This window comes from Dioscorea cayenensis, chromosome 17, assembly GCF_009730915.1.
Source record: "Dioscorea cayenensis subsp. rotundata cultivar TDr96_F1 chromosome 17, TDr96_F1_v2_PseudoChromosome.rev07_lg8_w22 25.fasta, whole genome shotgun sequence".
Taxonomy (NCBI): domain Eukaryota; kingdom Viridiplantae; phylum Streptophyta; class Magnoliopsida; order Dioscoreales; family Dioscoreaceae; genus Dioscorea; species Dioscorea cayenensis.
The window spans coordinates 1,414,191-1,432,481 of NC_052487.1; the positions used below are offsets into that span (position 1 = coordinate 1,414,191).

Genomic DNA, 18,291 nt, shown 5'->3' on the forward strand with positions numbered 1-18,291 from the left:
CACATATCAAGCTTTGTAGGCGTAAGTGTATATATGTAGACACACATAAACAAATGCAATAGATTTATCTTCAATTTAAAGCAATATCTGGTATATTCTATATGAATGGATTTTTTGAAAACGCACAAGGTAAACCAGTTCTTTTTATTAATTTTTATTAAAAAAATAGAGTTTTTCTGCAGTAATTAACATTAAAGCATGTTATTTTTTTAATTAAAAAAAAAAACATTCTTCCCAGCCCCTTTAAAAATTTTGTATAAATAAATAAGTACAATTAATATTTTTTCAATTATTAATATCATAAGTAATATAAATCAAAACTTAAATATAATAAAAAAATATTTAAATTTATTCTTTAAAATACTTGGCAGATTATAAAAAATAATATAATTAAATAATTCATACAATTGAAATTGTTGTATACATTAGATTTCAAAAATCTTATAGACATTTATTACATAAATAAATAAGTATAATTCTATTATTTTCCCAAGTTCATAAGAGAAGTGAACATGTACAATAGTCACGAGAATTGATATTTAAAAAAAAAAATTTTAAAATCATATACCAATTACAAAGGGACGGACATATATGAATTTTTCCCATCATCCCTTAGTAGTTTTTTCTCATGTGATAGACCTTGAAATTTGAAAATCACCCATATATGTGTCAATTACAACATTATATTTAGCACCCATAAAATTTTAATTTTAATTTTAATTTTATTCAATAATAATAATAATAATAATAATAATAATAATAATAATAAGGCACATATCAAGAGTCTCGTCCCTCATGTTCCTCCCTTGGTCACCATGCCCCGTCCATGATTGAAATAAATCTAGTTTGTAGTAGTACATGTATAACTAGACACATATACACACATGCAATGGATTTATCTTCAATTTAAAACAATATCTTACAAATAGTTGAATCCAACTTTACGTACACTGAGTTTGGTATATGAATGGATGTTTTGAAAATGCACAAGCTAACCATACAATGATACAAATTTCATGTTAATTAAGAGTGAGAATAAAAATAAATCTATATGTAATAAAAGATACCGTATCTTGTCGCTTTATCTTAATCTATTGTGGTTTATCCACTTTTTCAAAAAATATAAAATAAAATAAAAGATACCAAAAACTTCCCAACTTATTGGATTCTCTACATAAAAATAAGGGTGACATAAATTAATTGTGCCATTTCTGAGTGAACAGTGTTATATCATTTAATTTATATTGAACTACCATAATTTCTCCCACGTTATATTTTTAATATAATCAATCCTATAATTAAGACAACATTAATGGTTAGACTATAATTTGATGTCCATACCACTTCATTAATTCATTAAATTTTTAACTATTAAACTATCTCTCATACTATAATTATTTAATAAAATTTTAAATATTGTTAATAAAATAATTAAATAATATATTTTTAAAAATAATATTTAAAATAATTAAAATATATGAATAATACTAAATTATTATATTATTTTTAAAAAAATAATTAATTTGTCATAAATAAAAATTAAAAATAAAATAAATTTTAAAACAAATCATTTAAAGAAGTGAGTCTCATCACTTTTTAAATCAAAAAATAAAAAAAGTAGATGGGACTCGCCCATTGAAATCCTCTTGCTTATCCCCTCAATAAACTCTCATTGAATTCTCATTAAAATTGCTTTTAAAGAATAATTTTTTTAAAAATCCTTGTAGCAAAAAAATACATCATGATCAACAAGTAAGTCTAGAGGAAAAAAAAAGCAAAGAAGAATTGTTATGGATTTGGTAAAAAGAAGTTTTTTTTTTAAATAAAAGTTGAAAAATACAAGGCTTATTTAAGGAACACATAATGGATTTGGTAAGTGTTTTCTTAATAAAAATTGAAAAATATATGGGGACTTAATAATTACTGTCCACAAGTTAAAAAAAAATATTTGTGTAATCGGCTTTGAGATTCGTGTACAGATGACATCATGGTCCACTTTGGACGGTGGAAAAGAGATTTTTTAGCCTTGCATAATCGTGGGGCTGCCGGCCGGTCGTGAGCTTTTGAACGGCTAAAATCAAATGAGATGTCTTGGAAACAACAACGGCATTGATTGTATGATGTACAACAGAGGATACAATGGTCATTTTCTTACAGAAACACGGGCTTCATTGGTAATTCAGTGGGCCAGTTGTGGGAAAAGCCCAACTGCCAACATAGGTAAGCAGCTCAATGCACTCACACAAAAAGAAAATTTAGCACGAAGCGCACCCAAAAAAGGGACTCCTTTGCCAACACCCAGGTGAAATTTAAAGTCCTATTTATAAAAATAACAATTAAAGAATTATTTTTTTTTTTAAGAGATAAAGGTGTGCCATGTGTGGGTTTATCTGTTAGGTCCTTATAACAAGGGAACACATACCAGACTTCAATTAATAACCCATGTTATTAGTTTAGTCATGAGATTGATGACCTCCTCCCTAACCTCATACATTATTTATTTAAATAATATTTATGACACATTGACACTTACATATTGCGAATATTAGTATTGTATATATTACCTATGACATGAGACGGAGACTTAAACCAATAAATATTATTTATTTTTTATTAACATTTTGTGTCATTGTTTATTTAAAGCGTAAAAAAAATATATTTATTTTAATTATTATATTATCCAAATTTATTCATTAAAAGATTGAAACTATAAATACAGGGGGAGAGACTCCGTTTTCAAAAGATTTTTTTAGATAATTTATCTACGAACATCCTTCGAGTTATTAGATGCTAATCCAATAGCTCTCTTCTCGCCTCCACTCACTGAGACATCTATTGTCAGATGATATTTTCTAATTAATATATATATAATTTAAAATTTTAAGATAAAAATGAATACATAGTCCAAATTGAAAATTTTAAACTAATTAAAATGAATATTAAAATAAATAACCAAGTTTACAACAAATTTTATTTTTTTATAATTAAGTGGAACTAAAAGAGACTTATTAGGGATAATAAAGAGAAAAGATAGCAATAAATTAATAGGTATCATATCATATGTTATGAATGAAGAGGGAAAAAAGAGAAGCTAAAAAAAGGAAGGAAAGCGCCATTGATGGAAAACCAGAAGGTGGTGGTGGTCGTGGAGGAGGCCGCGGCGGCGCGCACGGCGCTCCAGTGGGCGGTGCGCAACTACGTCCGTGGCGGTGACTCCATAACCTTGCTCTATGTTTGCCCGGCGGCGCGCTCCAGGAAGAAGCAGAGGAATCTAAGGCTGAGAGGCTTTCACCTTGCCCTCTCCTTCAAGGACTTGTGCAATGGGATCGCTGAGGTGAGAACTCCATTGATTTTAATCTCAAAGGTGGGGATTGATGTTAAAGTTGGTATCTTTGTCACTTGTGGATTGGATTGCAGGCAAAAGTGGAGATCATTGTGACTGAAGGTGAGCAGGGGGCTTCTGTGTTGTCTCTGGTGAATCAAATTGGGGCTTCTACTCTTGTTGTAGGACTCCATGAACATAGCTTCCTCTACAGGTAAAGTTTTCTTTTTTATTGTCTCTCTCTGTGTTACTGATTGATTTCTTTATTGCTAATTGCTGGGAAGCTTAGTTTGCTGGTTTTAATCAATAATTCATTAGAGTTCTATGTGTTCAATTTTTTTGGTATTATCTAGTTTGATTTATCTAGTTCTAATCAGTTATTAGCTTTGATGAAGTTTGGATTGAATTGTTTGGCACTAGTGATTGAATTCTTGTTTTAATAGCAACAGTGAAGGCAATGTGTTATATGAGTTTTTTTCTGATTCTAGCCAAACATTTACTGAGCTGCTCCTGTAGCTATTTTTTTTGTAGCAACAGTGAAATGGATGGCCTTCATGTTGTCTCAATAGCATTGAATGCTGTTGTCCCTCTCCTTTCATTTATTTGATGAAGAGAGAACAACACTTGAAAATAGACTTCTTTTTAATAAATTAACATTAAAAGGTGATGAATGTTTAATGATTAGCATCGGTGTTTTCTCAACCTTATCTGTTTGAAATTACTGTTAATTTTAGAATTCACCAACAATTATTTTCTCTTCATTCCTTGTAATTTTTTTTTTGGCTTTTAAATTTCCGCCCACATGATAATCTTTCAATCTAAAACGTGTTTGAATTTACTGCTAATTGAATGTATTCATTTACAATTGGTTTTCACTCAATCTTTCTGTCTGAACTACTCTGTTTCGAAGTCTTATTTGTTGGCATTAGTACACATGTAAAAATGTCTAATCAAGCAAAAAACTACCTGAATTACAGAGTGAATGAGTTGATTCTCAGTGAAAACAATTTAAAATGTCGAGTTCTTGCCATCAAGCAACATCCAAAGGCTCATGATGTTTTGATAAACACAGAGTTTTCTCAAATTGAAATTAGAAGGCTTCAGTGAGTTATCCTTTGCCATTTGAATATATGACTATGCTTGTATATTTTGTTTTGTAATTCTTCTGATTTTCTTCTATCGATATAACTTCGTATGTGCAGCAAAAGGAAATCTAGAAATTGCTCAATTCGCTTCTTACCTCTTTCTCTTGGAATGATATGGAGGAGAACAAAGAGAAGAAAAAAGGATGATGAAACTTATTGATGAGGTGCTGCTTCTTAGGACTACTTTAATGAGAGCTATCATCATGTTTCATAGGCAACACCTGATAATTATACTAATGGAAAATGTAAACAAAAAAAAGGAGAATACAAAGGAGGATCACTTACTTAAAGAGAAGGTAATTCATAAGAAAATGAAAATGAAAATGAAGTCCTGGGCTTGGAAATTTGAAAAGTCATCTTGATATGTCTCATTTCAACTATATTTGTAAGCAGTTGTATCTAATTGTTATCTGTATGTACAGTGGTATATAAACCAGTTAATTGAATGAGATTGAGAACAAATTATGTGTACCATTAGGTAAAACACTTGGTACTGTGGCATCAAATCAAAATGCATACTTGTGACTCTGTGTATTACATGGAGAAGTCAATTGACTAAATAATTGTACTTCCAATTGTGTGATAATTTTCAGTAAGAAAACAATGAGCAGTAACTAATTCAAACGGTGATTAAAGCCGAGCTGTTTATTATGTCAGAAATTTCCACCATTTGATTAAGTATAAACTCTTCAGTGATTGACATGGTTTAATTAGAATCAAAACTATTATCAACACTTAATACTTAATCTGCCTTCTTTCTCTGCTGTGTTTGTATGAAAGAAATGATCCAGAACAGGAATTAATCATGCAAAACCAGCTGTCATTCTCTGCAATATTTGCACACCAATACTGTGATGAACCAAGAACAATTCCACTTATTTTAATTCAACAAATCAATTGAAGAATATTGATTAAATTATTAATCTCAAGTTAAGCTAAAACAAACAATAAATTAGTCAATAACAAAGCTGTAAAGCATATGAGATTGTCTGCTGATCATCATCCTTGTTGGAAACTCTCCAAGTTGTTATGAGTTTAGCCTGGCAATTAGTGTACCTGCTCTTAAGTGAAACAAATATAGAGAGAGTCCAAGGTTGGTGGATCTCTAGTTGAGTTCTCTCCCACATAATACTTAAATCCTCTCTCTTTTGGACCTATTCATCTTTCATCATTCTCTGCAACATTTCATATTGTTATTAAACCAATGAGAACCAGATCAAATGCTTGAACAGTATCTTCTCAAGAACTTGTTTTTTATTTTTTCCTGCTATTAAGATAAGCAGAGATGCTCATGAGATTTCAAATGAGCATCAAACTCCCACGTGGTTATACATTTACGTAGTTACATAGAACCAGAGAGAAAGAGAGAGAGCGGGAGTCCAATGGTGGGAATCTCAGACGTGGGGAAGCGAGAGAAGCGCCGAGCCTTGTGCTGCATTGCTCTCTCTCTCTCTCTCTCTCTCTCTTAGTTCTCTTCATTCATTCATGCCAGCTCCTTCGATCATCTCCATATATACATATATATACATATATACATATATATATAGCCCAACAAGTAAACCAAACCTTCAGCCATCTTCTTGGACTTATTGTTTGCAAGTTTTATATATATATGTATAGATATACATATATGTGTGTGTTTATTCTGTAGTTGTATGGAAAGATAGCTAGATCTTCGATGGCCTATGCGAAGGAGAGAGCGAAAGTACGGGACTCACCGGTGCAAACACACACACCATCAATCCAAGTGTTTGATCCTTCTTCTCTTGAGCTTCTTGGTTTTAAAAGTAGTCAGTTGATGGTTGAAGAAGGAGGGAGTACTTCAGAAGCATTGGGGTATTATCAACCTATGGGATATTGTCTTCCTAATCTTGTTGATCCTAGTACTACTTCATCTAGCACTGCAGGTTTCATGTATGGATCAGTGAGTTCTTCATTGCATGATCATTGGGCTTATTCAGGCAATTCAGTGCTGAGTTTTGGGCATAGGATTAATGCAAAGCATGATCAAGAAGAAGAATGTGATAGTTGGATTGAAGCCATGGATGGTGACAGTACTAAAGTTGCAGGATTGATGCATGGTGGGATGAAGGAGAACAAGAGTGAAGAGAGGTTTGGGTTTTTATACCCTTCAAGTGTTGATGTTCTTGATGTTGAGAAAGAGAATCATGGAAATCAAGATAGAGTTTCACAGAAGAGACTTCTCATGGTAATGTATATATTTAAGCATGAAAAATGACAAACTATATATATATATATATATATATATCTTTGTGATCTTATGTGTAGTATTTTGTGGTAATTAATTGATGGTGCAGGATGGTGAACTGCAAGTTACTAAGAAACAATGTGCTAATTCAAGGAAGACAAAGTCTAAGCCTTCTTCTTCTTCAACTACTACTAGTATTACTACTACTTCATCAAAGGATCCTCAAAGTATAGCAGCAAAGGTGTGTGTGTGTTTTTTAATAAGTATATATATTTATGTAAAATATACTATGAATCATATATATATATATATATATATATTTCAGTCAAATATAGTTCATATCACTTGAATTGTTTTACAGAATCGAAGGGAGAGGATCAGTGAGAGACTCAAAATTTTACAAGATTTGGTGCCAAATGGAAACAAGGTAAACAAAACTGTATAATTATTATTGATTCACCATGCATGGATAATTAACTAACTATTCATTAATTCTTTTTTTTTTTTTTAATTTGGTTTCATAAATGTAGGTTGATTTGGTGACCATGTTAGACAAAGCCATTAGCTATGTAAAGTTTCTTCAACTGCAAGTGAAGGTATGTATATGATAACAAATTAATTAGACCAAATTAAACATTGTGTGAATTAATGAGGATGTTAGTTAATTCTTAAATAATTATTATGATGAAAATTTTCATGTAGGTTTTGGCAACTGATGAGTTTTGGCCAACTGAAGGAGGAAAGGCACCAGAGATTGGACAAGTGAAGGAAGCCATTGATGCAATATTATCTTCTTCTCAAAAGGAAAAGGACTCTTATAAGTCTAATTAATTAAGAAGTAGAAGAACTCCATGGATGAAGAAGAAGGATAGGAAATTAAGAAAGAAATAAAGCAGAGGAGAAGTGAAATGAAAGTTTGTTGTACTTGTTGTCCTTTGACTTTTGTAATCTTGATTTTAAGCTAATTAATTTAACCGAACAGATAAGATCACTTTTGTGGCCTTTATTTTATTTTTATTTTATTTTATATTATTGAGTTTTAGGGTCTTAATTGGCCTTATAAATGTAATGTTCTTGAGAAATATTATCAAGCAAGATTTTTTGTTTGAATGAAAAATAAAAGAAGAATAAATGACATTCATTAATGAAAGGAAATTTAACATAAAATTAAAAAAAAAAATACAAAAGTCAATAGTCAAAAGGTTCTTAGTAATATAAAAGCACAAGTGCATGTAAAATAGTTGTAAATGTGTCTCTCATCCATGTTATTTGATGGGATGACATCTCTTTGCTAGTCTGAGATATTTGGGGTCATGCATGACTGTATGGGAACAAGATAGTTCAAGTTAATCTATATTCAAAATAAGTTCATTATTTATATTATTTTCACTAAACTGAATAAACCATTTTTATCAAAATAAAATAAAATGTTAAGATTGATGGGAAATTGTTTTAAAATATAAAGTAACAACAAAACCAATAAGACACATAAAAATAAATAGTGATGGTTTGTATATTTTTCCAAAGATACTTGATTAACTATGTCCATATTAAAAAGATGGTAAATCTCTCATTCTCATGTGAGAATCATAGGATCAACTCCCTCTCATGGCACACATTGGTTATGATAGATAACTTGGCCAAAAATGTAAAAAGATAAATAAATATAAAATAAATATAAAATCTTTGATTGAAATTAGACATGTTTGTGATTACTATTAATTTTATATATATATATATATATATACTGCAACTTTATTAAGAGATAAGAAAGTAGTTACAAATAAGCAAATTATATAATAAGGAAGATACACATATAAATAAGGGATAACACAAGATAAATTCACTATGAGTGGATAGACTAGAGTTGTAATACAATAGAGATTACAACACAATGAACAAAAACACAAAGAGGGTCTACTAGACAGAGACCACAAAAAGGAGGTTACACTTCTACCCGCTGCAACACATATATAGAAGAAAAACATGATTAATTTTGGTTATGATAATGCCGATTAAAAGTGACTTGGAATTAAATATGCAGTTATTTCTTTCTATCAAGATGTTCTAAATTAAAGTTCTTGCTAACAAACTCCGCATCTTTTTGAACTACACTTTGAGCGAGATTGTACCTTCAAAAGATTCAATGGTCAAGTAGAGACCGTAGTTGGTTAGGCAAAAAATATGACCAAAATAATTCCAAATTCACTCCGGGAAATGACAATTAATGTTATTACCACAAGTTGATAAACGAAAAATAAAATTACATTAAAAGAACTAATATCTAAAACATGAATTCTAATATTTTAGTTTAAACTATTATTTCTTATTCTTTGAATCAGCTGTTGAAAATAAAAAAATAAAAAAACTATTTCTAACAATCAAAGACAGAATTAAACACACTGTAGATGTTCATGCAAGAGCTCATATGCATGGCTGACTTACACTGAACAAGGAAAGACAAGGGAAGCTTCACAAAGTGATTGGCTTAGTTCATTTGAACCACCAACCTAACCATGCACGTTGTATTTATTTCACATGGGCACAACCACATGGAAGCACATTCCCAAAGACCATAAGGACCACACCAAACTCAAAGTATGCCATTAATGGAGCTCTATGACTCCCTAAGCGTATATGCATGACATTGGCTATATATATATATATATATAATAAAGAAACATGGCTTCTTGATCTTCATCTAGACATGAGGATCAAAGCTTTAAATTGCACCTCATTACTACTGCCCAGTTATTATAAAATCCTCATTTGACTCTTTGATGTCTCCCTCCACTGGTGTATTTCTTTAAGGACAATGATTGGTTTCTTGCTTGGTAATCTTAGTTGTAGTTTTTTTTAGGGGTAAGAGAATTAATGGTAGTTGTTTCTATTATTCTTGTCACATTAGCATTAGGGTTCATGTGAGGTTGTTACAATGTACTTAATAAGCTTGTGTACTTCCTCAAACTTTTTGGAAAGTGATGTCAGAGTTGGGGATTAGAGTTTGTCTTGTAAATCAGAAGCCATATCACACATCAAATGCAGCACAGAGATTTTTTTTTTTTTTAAAAGAAAAACACTAGTTTATTATAGATACTGCACACAAAGATTGGATTGAAAGGCACAAGAATGGTGAGGAAAAGATCTGGTAATTTGAGCTTTGTATACTTAAATCAGTGTTAGAAGTACAGAATAACCATAACTGGTTAAATAAGATAAGTAGAGTCTGGTGTAACTATAAAAGGATGATTTGATGACTTTGACATTGAAAATGGTAAATAAAGAGCCAAAAGGATGAACTCAGTCAGGCCTTCTCAGGTCCAGTCTACAACTTCTCTTGCTACCAAAACTTCTTGGGGGGAAGCCATATGCAATTACCTATCAAAAATCGATAAGAGATTGGCAATATAAGCAACGACACTTCTGAAGTGTGGTCGGAATCCATCTAGATATGATACTAGATACTCAGTAGTAGTAGCCGACGATAAAACAAATCACAGCTCATCGTGAGAGTCAGCGATTTCGTCTCCTGTATTGTTTGGTTTGGCTTCTGCTTCCTTGGTAGACTGATCTGATTGAGAAGTGGACTGTTCTTCAGACGCGGATTCCTTTTCAGATGTGGAGTTTGAGGAATCGGTTGTGTTTTCTTTGTTCTGTGATTCTTCCTTGGGAGGTTTCTCAATTTTCGGCTTTGGTTTTGGAATCCTGTTAACACTTGCAACCTGCATTTGTGAATGTTATCATTGTTAGAACTCAGGAAAACACGAAAAATACAGAAGTTCTAACTGACTGATAGCTGAATTACTCCACTTACCTTATCTTGAAGCTTTGATACTTTGACATATACTTCTGATGATGTGAAGGCTGGTGCATCTGTGCTTGGAGTGCTGTGTAGAAATCAAGCAAAGCAGAGAAAGAACCAATTTATATATACATGTTTTTGGATATACATGCATGTAGATATCATATTGTTTTAAGAAAAAGGGAAAATGTTGCCATAGAATAAGTTGTTTCTAAAGAAATAGATTTAAGACAATAAATTTATATCATATCCCAATTAAAACTTAAAATAAATAGGGTTTTTTTAAAATTGTAGAATCACTATTAAAAATATTAAAAAATAAAAATCAATTATAGAAGGAAAATATTTAAAGACATGAAGTTTAAAAAGACGATTAATGAAAAGGAAAAAAGCTGAAATGGAGAATGGAATGGGAAAGAGATAAACGAAATTTAAACTTACTCAAATAAATCAAGATAAAGTAAAATCGTTTTGGGTAAGTAATTTTATCAGTGGTATGAGATCAATGAAATTGATCATTTAAAGAGACTAAGGATGCAGCATACCCTTTTTGTAAGGTCTCCTTTTCATCCAACCAGGTTTTGACTTTTTCAGCTTCCATTAGAACCTGAAACCGATGATTAGCTCAAATTTTCATCATGATTGCCACAAACCATGATAGGCAACAAAAATGTTGCATCTAGATTTGATGCTACTTGGTAACCTAATTGCTTACCTCATCTATTCTATCTTTTGGAAGCCAAGATTTATTTTTCTCCCAATTACTAACAATCTGGAATAATTTCACAAATAGAAAGTCAATAGCAGAATTATACATGAGCAATCTTATAAATATATTAAAAAAAAAAAAAAAATCCAAGCCTCACCCAGTGATAAAATCAACAAATGAGTAAGAAACACTTCATAAAACAGATGAAATCTATACATACATCAGATCAAATATTCATTTTCCAGAGGCATATATTCATACAACTCTTTTACCTAAGAAGAGTGTTCATGACTGGAGGATCTACTTCAAGCATGATCAAATATTGTTTCAAATTGAATCAGCGCAAAAGCATAGCGTAAGACAGATTGTGCTGGTTTAGTGGGTTTAATATTGTATAAAGATGATTGTGTTTCTTCTTTAAGACTTTCTGATGCCATTTCGAGCCTTCGACAAGCCTTGAACTATTGTCAGCATGTGAAGCTTGAAGTTATTTCAAAGGACCATAACAACATGTTAGCTAATGCTTTGGCTGTTTTTGCTCATCATATTCCTGCTCTTTCTTTGTATCATAAGGGACTGAATCTTCCTAGGTGTCTGTTTGAAGTTGCTGAAGAATGAGGTTGTAATTTCTAAGCCTTAAACCTGTATTTGTATTGTTACTCTAGCTTTTAATATGGCTCCTTTTGTCCAAAAAAAAAAAAACAAAACAAAGGAGCATAGTGTAAGAATGCAATTCTTCATACTACATCTAAGTTACAGGTCACTCCTAACAGATCTAACCATTCCTAAAAAGGTCTAGGAAGATCAGCTTATATTCCCACTAAATGCATTTTGGTAACTACTCCAAGATAATATGATCGTCACTGATTCAAACCTTAACAAAGCAGGAGGGTTTCGCAAAATTGCATGCACTAGGCATTGACTTTAAAGTACTACTTTAGAATACACACCTTCTGCAGCTCATCAAGGTATATTCGAGCATATTCACAAGCAACTGGCCTCTCTTTTAACTCACTCAGTCTGCACAAATGAAGTAAACACCAAAGTATTTAGATTTTTATTCAATTAACTGGGGAGGGAATTGCTCAAATCTGAAGTCATCTATTTAACCTGAAAAATATTGGGTCACCAATGGCTTTTAGTGAGTCCAGCCGTTCCTTAAATTCACTAGCACTGGCATCCTCACCATCGGTATACAGCCAGTCTTGTGCCTGGGGAAACAACAATAATGAGTATAAACAATTCAACCTACTACAAGCAAAATGATCAGACCAGGATAACAACTTGTCAATGAAACCCACCTCACTGAGTTTCTCACCAAAAGATTGCATCTCTTGTTCAGTTGAAACTGTAGCAAGCTCTGAGGAGTCTTCTAGCTGTTCAAGACAGAATTGGTAAGATCCAGGAGAAGATCATAATATTTACACTTGTTACAATTTTGAAGAACAAGCAATTGTGCATAAACAACTTCTCTCTGAGAGTGCCACCATGATTTAAAGTAGGCATTTCAGTCTAGTACTTCAATAGGGACAAATGTGAAACCACTTAAAGTAGTGTAACTGGAAAGGCAAAAGGCACAAGCAGCACATGTACAAATGTACAAATGTAAGGTACTGCTTATTGCACAAAACTACTTGGATACCTTTTCTCTCGTAGAGTAGATATATTCTTCAAGATTATTTTTGAGTTCTGCAGTTCTTCTCCTCTCAGCATCCTTCTTATCAAGTACCTCAAGTCTAAGTTTGGCTTCAGAAAACGAATCCTTTGAAAGAACCTTTCCAGAACCGGTGAATTTATCCACCACCTACACCAAGGCAGAGTAAATAGAGGCAATAGTCACTAAGCATCATAATGCACATTTGAAATATGAAATTATCATACTGTAAAAAAATAAATTAAAAAATTAAAAATTTTGCATCAGCACCTTTAAGGGAACCCTAAATGTTTTCTTCTTCAGAACTTTTTCTGTAGTAACTTCTGTATTTGGCTGCTCCTCTGCAGCGGATTTGGAATTCTTAGCATCACCTTCAGCAGACGAGTTTCCATTGCTATCAAAAGAGCTACTCTCAGGGCTCGCCTCAGAAGATGAATTAAGAGTATTCGTACTATTTGTATCCACTGTTACATTCTTCTTTGGAACTTCCACCCACTCAGTTATCTCAATAACTGCCTCAGCTCGATCAAGAGAAATAATAGCACTTCTACTTAGGGAGAAATGCAGACTTGCTTTTATGGGGGCAGAAATATTGCGGGTTGAATACCTGCAATTTAAAATATTGACTGAGAACCACACATCTCAGAAAGTATGTTGGTTATGTACTTCAGACAAAGGCACAGCCCAACATGGCAGAAGAACAATTCAAGATGGAATTTCTTAGTATCTTACTTCTCACTGGCTTCAGTAAGACCAGATATGAAAAATTGAGCAAATTTAGTTGAAGAAGTTCCCAGAGGTAAATCATTAGCATTCTCATAACTCAGTGAAACTTCAAAATCTTTGCTGTGCTTGATAGATCTGAACATCTGTGAAAGACAGTACATTCTGTCAGCAAGACGACATAAGAACTATTAACCATGTAAAGCTTGCTCGCTTATTTAAAAAGAATTTTTATAGATTTACCTTGCTGGGGAGTTTCTTCATCCTTGGTACAAGTTGCAGATCAATCTTCTCATCATTTGAAAACTCTGGACCATCAAACTCAAGAAGAAAACCATATGAAGAACCATCAACCATTCCCAATTTACGGTTCAGTTTAATTCCATCACTTAAATTTGCAGCATGCAGTGATGCCCCAAGTGCTATTGCTTCATCAGCATCAAGATGCTTGTCTAAATCTTTCCTTCCAAGAAATTCTTGCAACATTGCCTGCAAGAACATCATGGATCATTAGCTTTTGCATGTGTCATGTATGTGGAATCCGGTATACTATCAACTAAAACATGACCTTTAAGAACTTATAAAAAAATAAAAATCAAAAGAGCATAGCATACACATAGTTATGCATAAGATCTTTGATCATACGACCCCATAGTAATTGGGCTTCAATAAATATATGCATGAAATCGCATTCAGCCCATTTGACAGATATCTTTGAATGGTTCCACAATCAAATATTTTTCATGCATTGCAAAGAACATAAATACTAGAGAAAACCATATGATCTCAAAAAAAATTTCAGAGTATGCATATTCATGTTAAGCTAACATATGAACACCCAAAAAAAAAGTCTTAATGTAAATTAGTTACTTTGCAGTCCCACAGATCTTGAAGACCCAACTTACGAATCCAAGTCTGCCACAGGATAATGTTTGCATCCCAAATTTAGGGGCCAAGAAAAACCACTGTTAAACTCTAAACGCTAACCCGACTAACTAGCAGGATTCATCTTGCTGCCAACTTAGCATGTGCTCACACGAATACGAAGAAAAAGGCGAATCCTCTATAAAAGAAAATGTTCAACTACTACCACATCAAGATTAAGGGAGCTGGCTAGAGACTAGAGAGCATTGCTTTCAATAAACAATAACGTCCTGGAAAATCTTGAGTAAATGAAGCAAGCTTTAAGTGACCTGCAATTTTGGCACACGAGTGGCACCACCTATGAGTTCCACTGCATAAATTTCATCCATTTTCAAACCAGAATGCTTAAGCACTTCTTTGACAGGAACAAGGGACTGCTCCCACAAATCCGCACAGAGTTCTTCAAATTTCTCACGAGATATAGTGCTTCTGAAATAGGATATAATTAAAGAAGACATATAAGAACTTGCTTTACAAAGAAGTCAAAAAGAAAATGAAGAAAACAGTAAGAGACTAGACTGTCAGACACACTTATATAAAGATGAGACAAAAATACCAAAAGTTTCGGTTAAATGATAAGATAATTAGAAATGTAAAACAGAAATGAGGAGAGCATAATAAAACCCAACAAGATAATTCTAACACTAATTATTTGCAAAGTTAAGAAATAGAAATACATCACATTGATAAGGGAATTTAAAATCAAACAGCTTTAAATGTCTAAAGCAGTGAACATCTAACAAATTACAGAGTTGTCAGTATGGCTGAAAAGGTAAGTTAACTAATTACAGCAACCTACAGGGAACCATCAGAAGCTATAAAACAAAATATTTATACTGCAAAAATGAGCAGAGGCCACAAAAATTCAATGCATCAATAAAAGTATTGGGTACCGTAGTCAAACAAAACATAGCATGTTGTATTCAATGGGTTCAAAGGTGGCTACTTCCTTCCTACCTGAAATCAACATCATCATACAAAGATTCAACTGATATTGGAGCAACTGTGTTTGCACTAAGAATTTCTTTGGTTCGTTTAACCTGCTTCTTCAATTTAGCCATGGCTTTCGGAGACTTCCTCACATCAACACCATTCCCCAATTGTTTGTTGAACTCATCAGCAAAGTACTCCACCAATCGAAACTCCATAGTTTGGCCGCCAAGCTCCGGACTCCATCTAACGTCCTTAACCTGAGAAAATCAAAGTTTTAGCAACACCAACTCCAAAGACAGCCCAAAAACCAAAAAACTTTATAAAAACCTGAAATTGATTGACAGAAACAGTCTTTCCAAATTCCTTGGTGTTATAAGCCGAGAAGTAAACCAAAGCAGCATAAGTACTGCTAGCGCCCATGTCATAGATGATCACATGCCGTGATTCATTCGAGAAATCCTTATCAATGCCATACTGCAAGGCTGCGCCAGCGTGCTCATTAATTAAAGCGAGCACATTGATTCCGGCAAGCTGCGCCGCTTGCACCACGCCCTTCCTCTCCGCTTGCCCGAAATAAGGTGGCACAGAGATCACTACATCCTTCACAGGCACCTTAGCGTGCGATTCCGCCAGCCCCATCGCGTAACTCAGCACCATCGCCAGCAATTCCTCCGGCGAATACACCGGCCCTCCACTGTCTACCCGGATCCCGACCGATCCCCGCGCGTCCTCAACGAGATCAAAAGGAAGGTACTGAGAATCAAGGAAAGACTTCACATGACCGTAAGGCTTCCCAATCATGTCACGGACTTGGGAGAAGACCTTGTCAGGGTAACGAGCGGCGATTCCAGCGGCTTCCTCTCCGAGAAGCCGGTTCCCGGAGTGGAACGCAACAATCGACGGCGATTTCCTCTTCGACATCTCGTTGATAGCGATGGAGATCGGGCTCTGGCCAGGCTTCAAGTTGACAACGGCGACCTTCAGCGATTCCGATCCAAGATCTATGCTCGCCACCGCCGATTCAGCGATCGGAGCAAAGAAAAACCCGACAGCGACGGCGATGAACAGCAATCCAAGCTTCGCTCCAAATCCCATTTTGAAAAGAAGATCTGGGGCTCTTCCAGCACGAAAATTTCGCCAAAAACTAGCGATAATTAGGGATTTCAGCAGCCAGGAATGAGAATTCCGTCAATGGAGCTAGGGTTTTGAATGCATCGAAGAAGGAGAAGATCGAAAGCTCGAGAAAAAGGAGGGAAACGAAGAGGAATCCCTCAAAGTCTTTTTTATTTATTTATTTTTTATTTTTAAGTTTAGTTTTATTTATTTGGATTTATTTTAAAATTTTAAACTCCAGGTATGTACTGTAACCCAATAGAAATATGCCACGTGTATTAACATTCACGTGGCGATATATGATTCGTTTGATGTGTTGGAGTTTGGAAACCGGGGATTGTAGGGCCCATTAGTTCATATTCCACGTCGAGAGGATGATCCTGACCGTTAAAATGTTTGAGTTTTCTTAATAGACGGTCGGATGGTGGTTTCATAAGCTGAGGCTTGGTTGAATTTTTGACTGAAGATCCACCGTAGATATGCCTCGAGATCAAAACTCTAGCCCAGCCCATCCGAGCCCAACTCAAGCCCATGTGTAAAGCCCTTTATCCAAACAGCGCAGACAAAGCCCAAATCTAGAGCTCTTTGTTTATCCAACCAGCCCAGACAAAGCCCATATATAAAACTCTTTGCTTATCCAACCAGCCCAGATAAAGCCCATATATAAAACTCTTGTTTATTTAAGAACATAACAATTAACATATGTTATTCAAGTTTATCCTTTGGATTAGGAAAGGATTTAATTATAATAAATATTTCTTTTTGTTTTTTTAACATATATATATATATATATAATTTTTTTTTAAAAAAAAAAAGTTCTTCTGAAGCTTTAATAGCACCAACCAAATATAAATTACTATCTGTTATTATCACCTTCATTCCTAATTAATAAGATTGGGCAACCTTTGATTGGGCTACCTAAAAAGATGGTATGAAGGATATTAAATTTTTTTTTCTACTCTTTTTATAGTATAGCACCAATCAAAGATAATTTTAATAATCCACAAAGCATGTATTATTGCTAATCGTATACTAATAGATAATCAGAAACAAATCCTATGTTTATCTTCCCAGTGTGTCATCTTTTCCCACTTTAAAAGTATGCACTTCATTTTATTATTTGTTATGCTCTTTGTTTGCATATCAATACAAGCCATGTTTGGTTAAAGTTGCCCAAACAATAAAAAAAAAAAAATTAAAAAAAAAGAAAGAAGGATCTTAGTATTTGCAAGATTGGTTCATGTTCTTTCTTTGCTTTATTTTTATATATATATATATATATATATATATCCTTCATTGTGGTTCCAAACAATGTGGAATTAATTGAAAAGTATGAAGTTGTACTAATTTTTTTCCTATAATTCTCAAATATATTTACACTTTGATATCCCTTTTGACACTAAGGATCAAGAGAAATGTAAACACAATCCAATATATTAAACAGAGATGTATATGTATACCTAACTTATTTTTGTTCTTTTCTTTTTTTGTCATTCAGAATCCTTTTCTTTGATAAAAAAGCTTCCATGAAATCAAAGAAGATGAAAACTAACTACCCATTTAATCATTTGATAAACAAGTTGGAATCCAAATACCATCCACTATGTAAAGCTCAACGTTAGCACTCCACCATCTTTTTAATTATACTATATATGCATACATATCTTTAAAGAAAACCCCACAAGAGCACAAACATCTTACTAAAGAGAAGAACAAGTACTAATTAGGAACATAAAACCCTACTAAATAACAAGAAA

At 33.3% G+C, this 18,291-nt stretch overlaps 3 protein-coding genes across 3 annotated transcripts; 2 read left to right on the forward strand and 1 right to left on the reverse strand.

The window, feature by feature from the left end:
- Window positions 1-3,077: 3,077 nt before the first annotated feature.
- Window positions 3,078-4,951, forward strand: LOC120280736. The gene is made up of 4 exons (XM_039287680.1): window positions 3,078-3,334; window positions 3,418-3,536; window positions 4,300-4,425; window positions 4,525-4,951. Exons 1-4 carry the CDS (start codon window positions 3,119-3,121, stop codon window positions 4,625-4,627), a joined length of 564 nt encoding a protein of 187 aa, XP_039143614.1. The 5' UTR covers window positions 3,078-3,118; the 3' UTR covers window positions 4,628-4,951.
- A 1,903-nt stretch (window positions 4,952-6,854) lies between these two features.
- Window positions 6,855-7,507, forward strand: LOC120280460 (transcription factor RHD6-like; the record flags this gene model as incomplete). The annotated part of the gene is made up of 4 exons (XM_039287313.1): window positions 6,855-6,917; window positions 7,038-7,103; window positions 7,207-7,272; window positions 7,379-7,507. Coding segments are annotated over 4 exons (324 nt in total), but the record flags the coding sequence as incomplete, so codon positions are not given.
- Window positions 7,508-9,806: 2,299 nt separating this feature from the next.
- On the reverse strand, window positions 9,807-16,713 carry LOC120280390 (heat shock 70 kDa protein 17). The gene is made up of 14 exons (XM_039287233.1): window positions 15,749-16,713; window positions 15,446-15,678; window positions 14,758-14,917; window positions 13,808-14,053; window positions 13,574-13,710; window positions 13,112-13,448; window positions 12,830-12,991; window positions 12,489-12,563; window positions 12,298-12,398; window positions 12,138-12,207; window positions 11,194-11,250; window positions 11,024-11,085; window positions 10,491-10,563; window positions 9,807-10,398 (listed from the first exon to the last, which is right to left on the reverse strand). Exons 1-14 carry the CDS (start codon window positions 16,514-16,516, stop codon window positions 10,171-10,173), a joined length of 2,709 nt encoding a protein of 902 aa, XP_039143167.1. The 5' UTR covers window positions 16,517-16,713; the 3' UTR covers window positions 9,807-10,170.
- Window positions 16,714-18,291: the final 1,578 nt, after the last annotated feature.

Coding starts and splice junctions, on each gene's coding strand:
- LOC120280736 (XM_039287680.1), top strand. CDS start 3,119: ATGGAAAACCAGAAGGTGGTGGTGGTCGTGGAGGAGGCCGCGGCGGCG. Junction 3,335..3,417: donor TGTGCAATGGGATCGCTGAG/GTGAGAACTCCA, acceptor ATTGGATTGCAG/GCAAAAGTGGAGATCATTGT. Junction 3,537..4,299: donor GAACATAGCTTCCTCTACAG/GTAAAGTTTTCT, acceptor CCTGAATTACAG/AGTGAATGAGTTGATTCTCA.
- LOC120280390 (XM_039287233.1), bottom strand. CDS start 16,516: ATGGGATTTGGAGCGAAGCTTGGATTGCTGTTCATCGCCGTCGCTGTC. Junction 13,711..13,807: donor TGAAGAAACTCCCCAGCAAG/GTAAATCTATAA, acceptor TGTCTTTCACAG/ATGTTCAGATCTATCAAGCA. Junction 11,251..12,137: donor ACCTTGATGAGCTGCAGAAG/GTGTGTATTCTA, acceptor AAATTATTCCAG/ATTGTTAGTAATTGGGAGAA.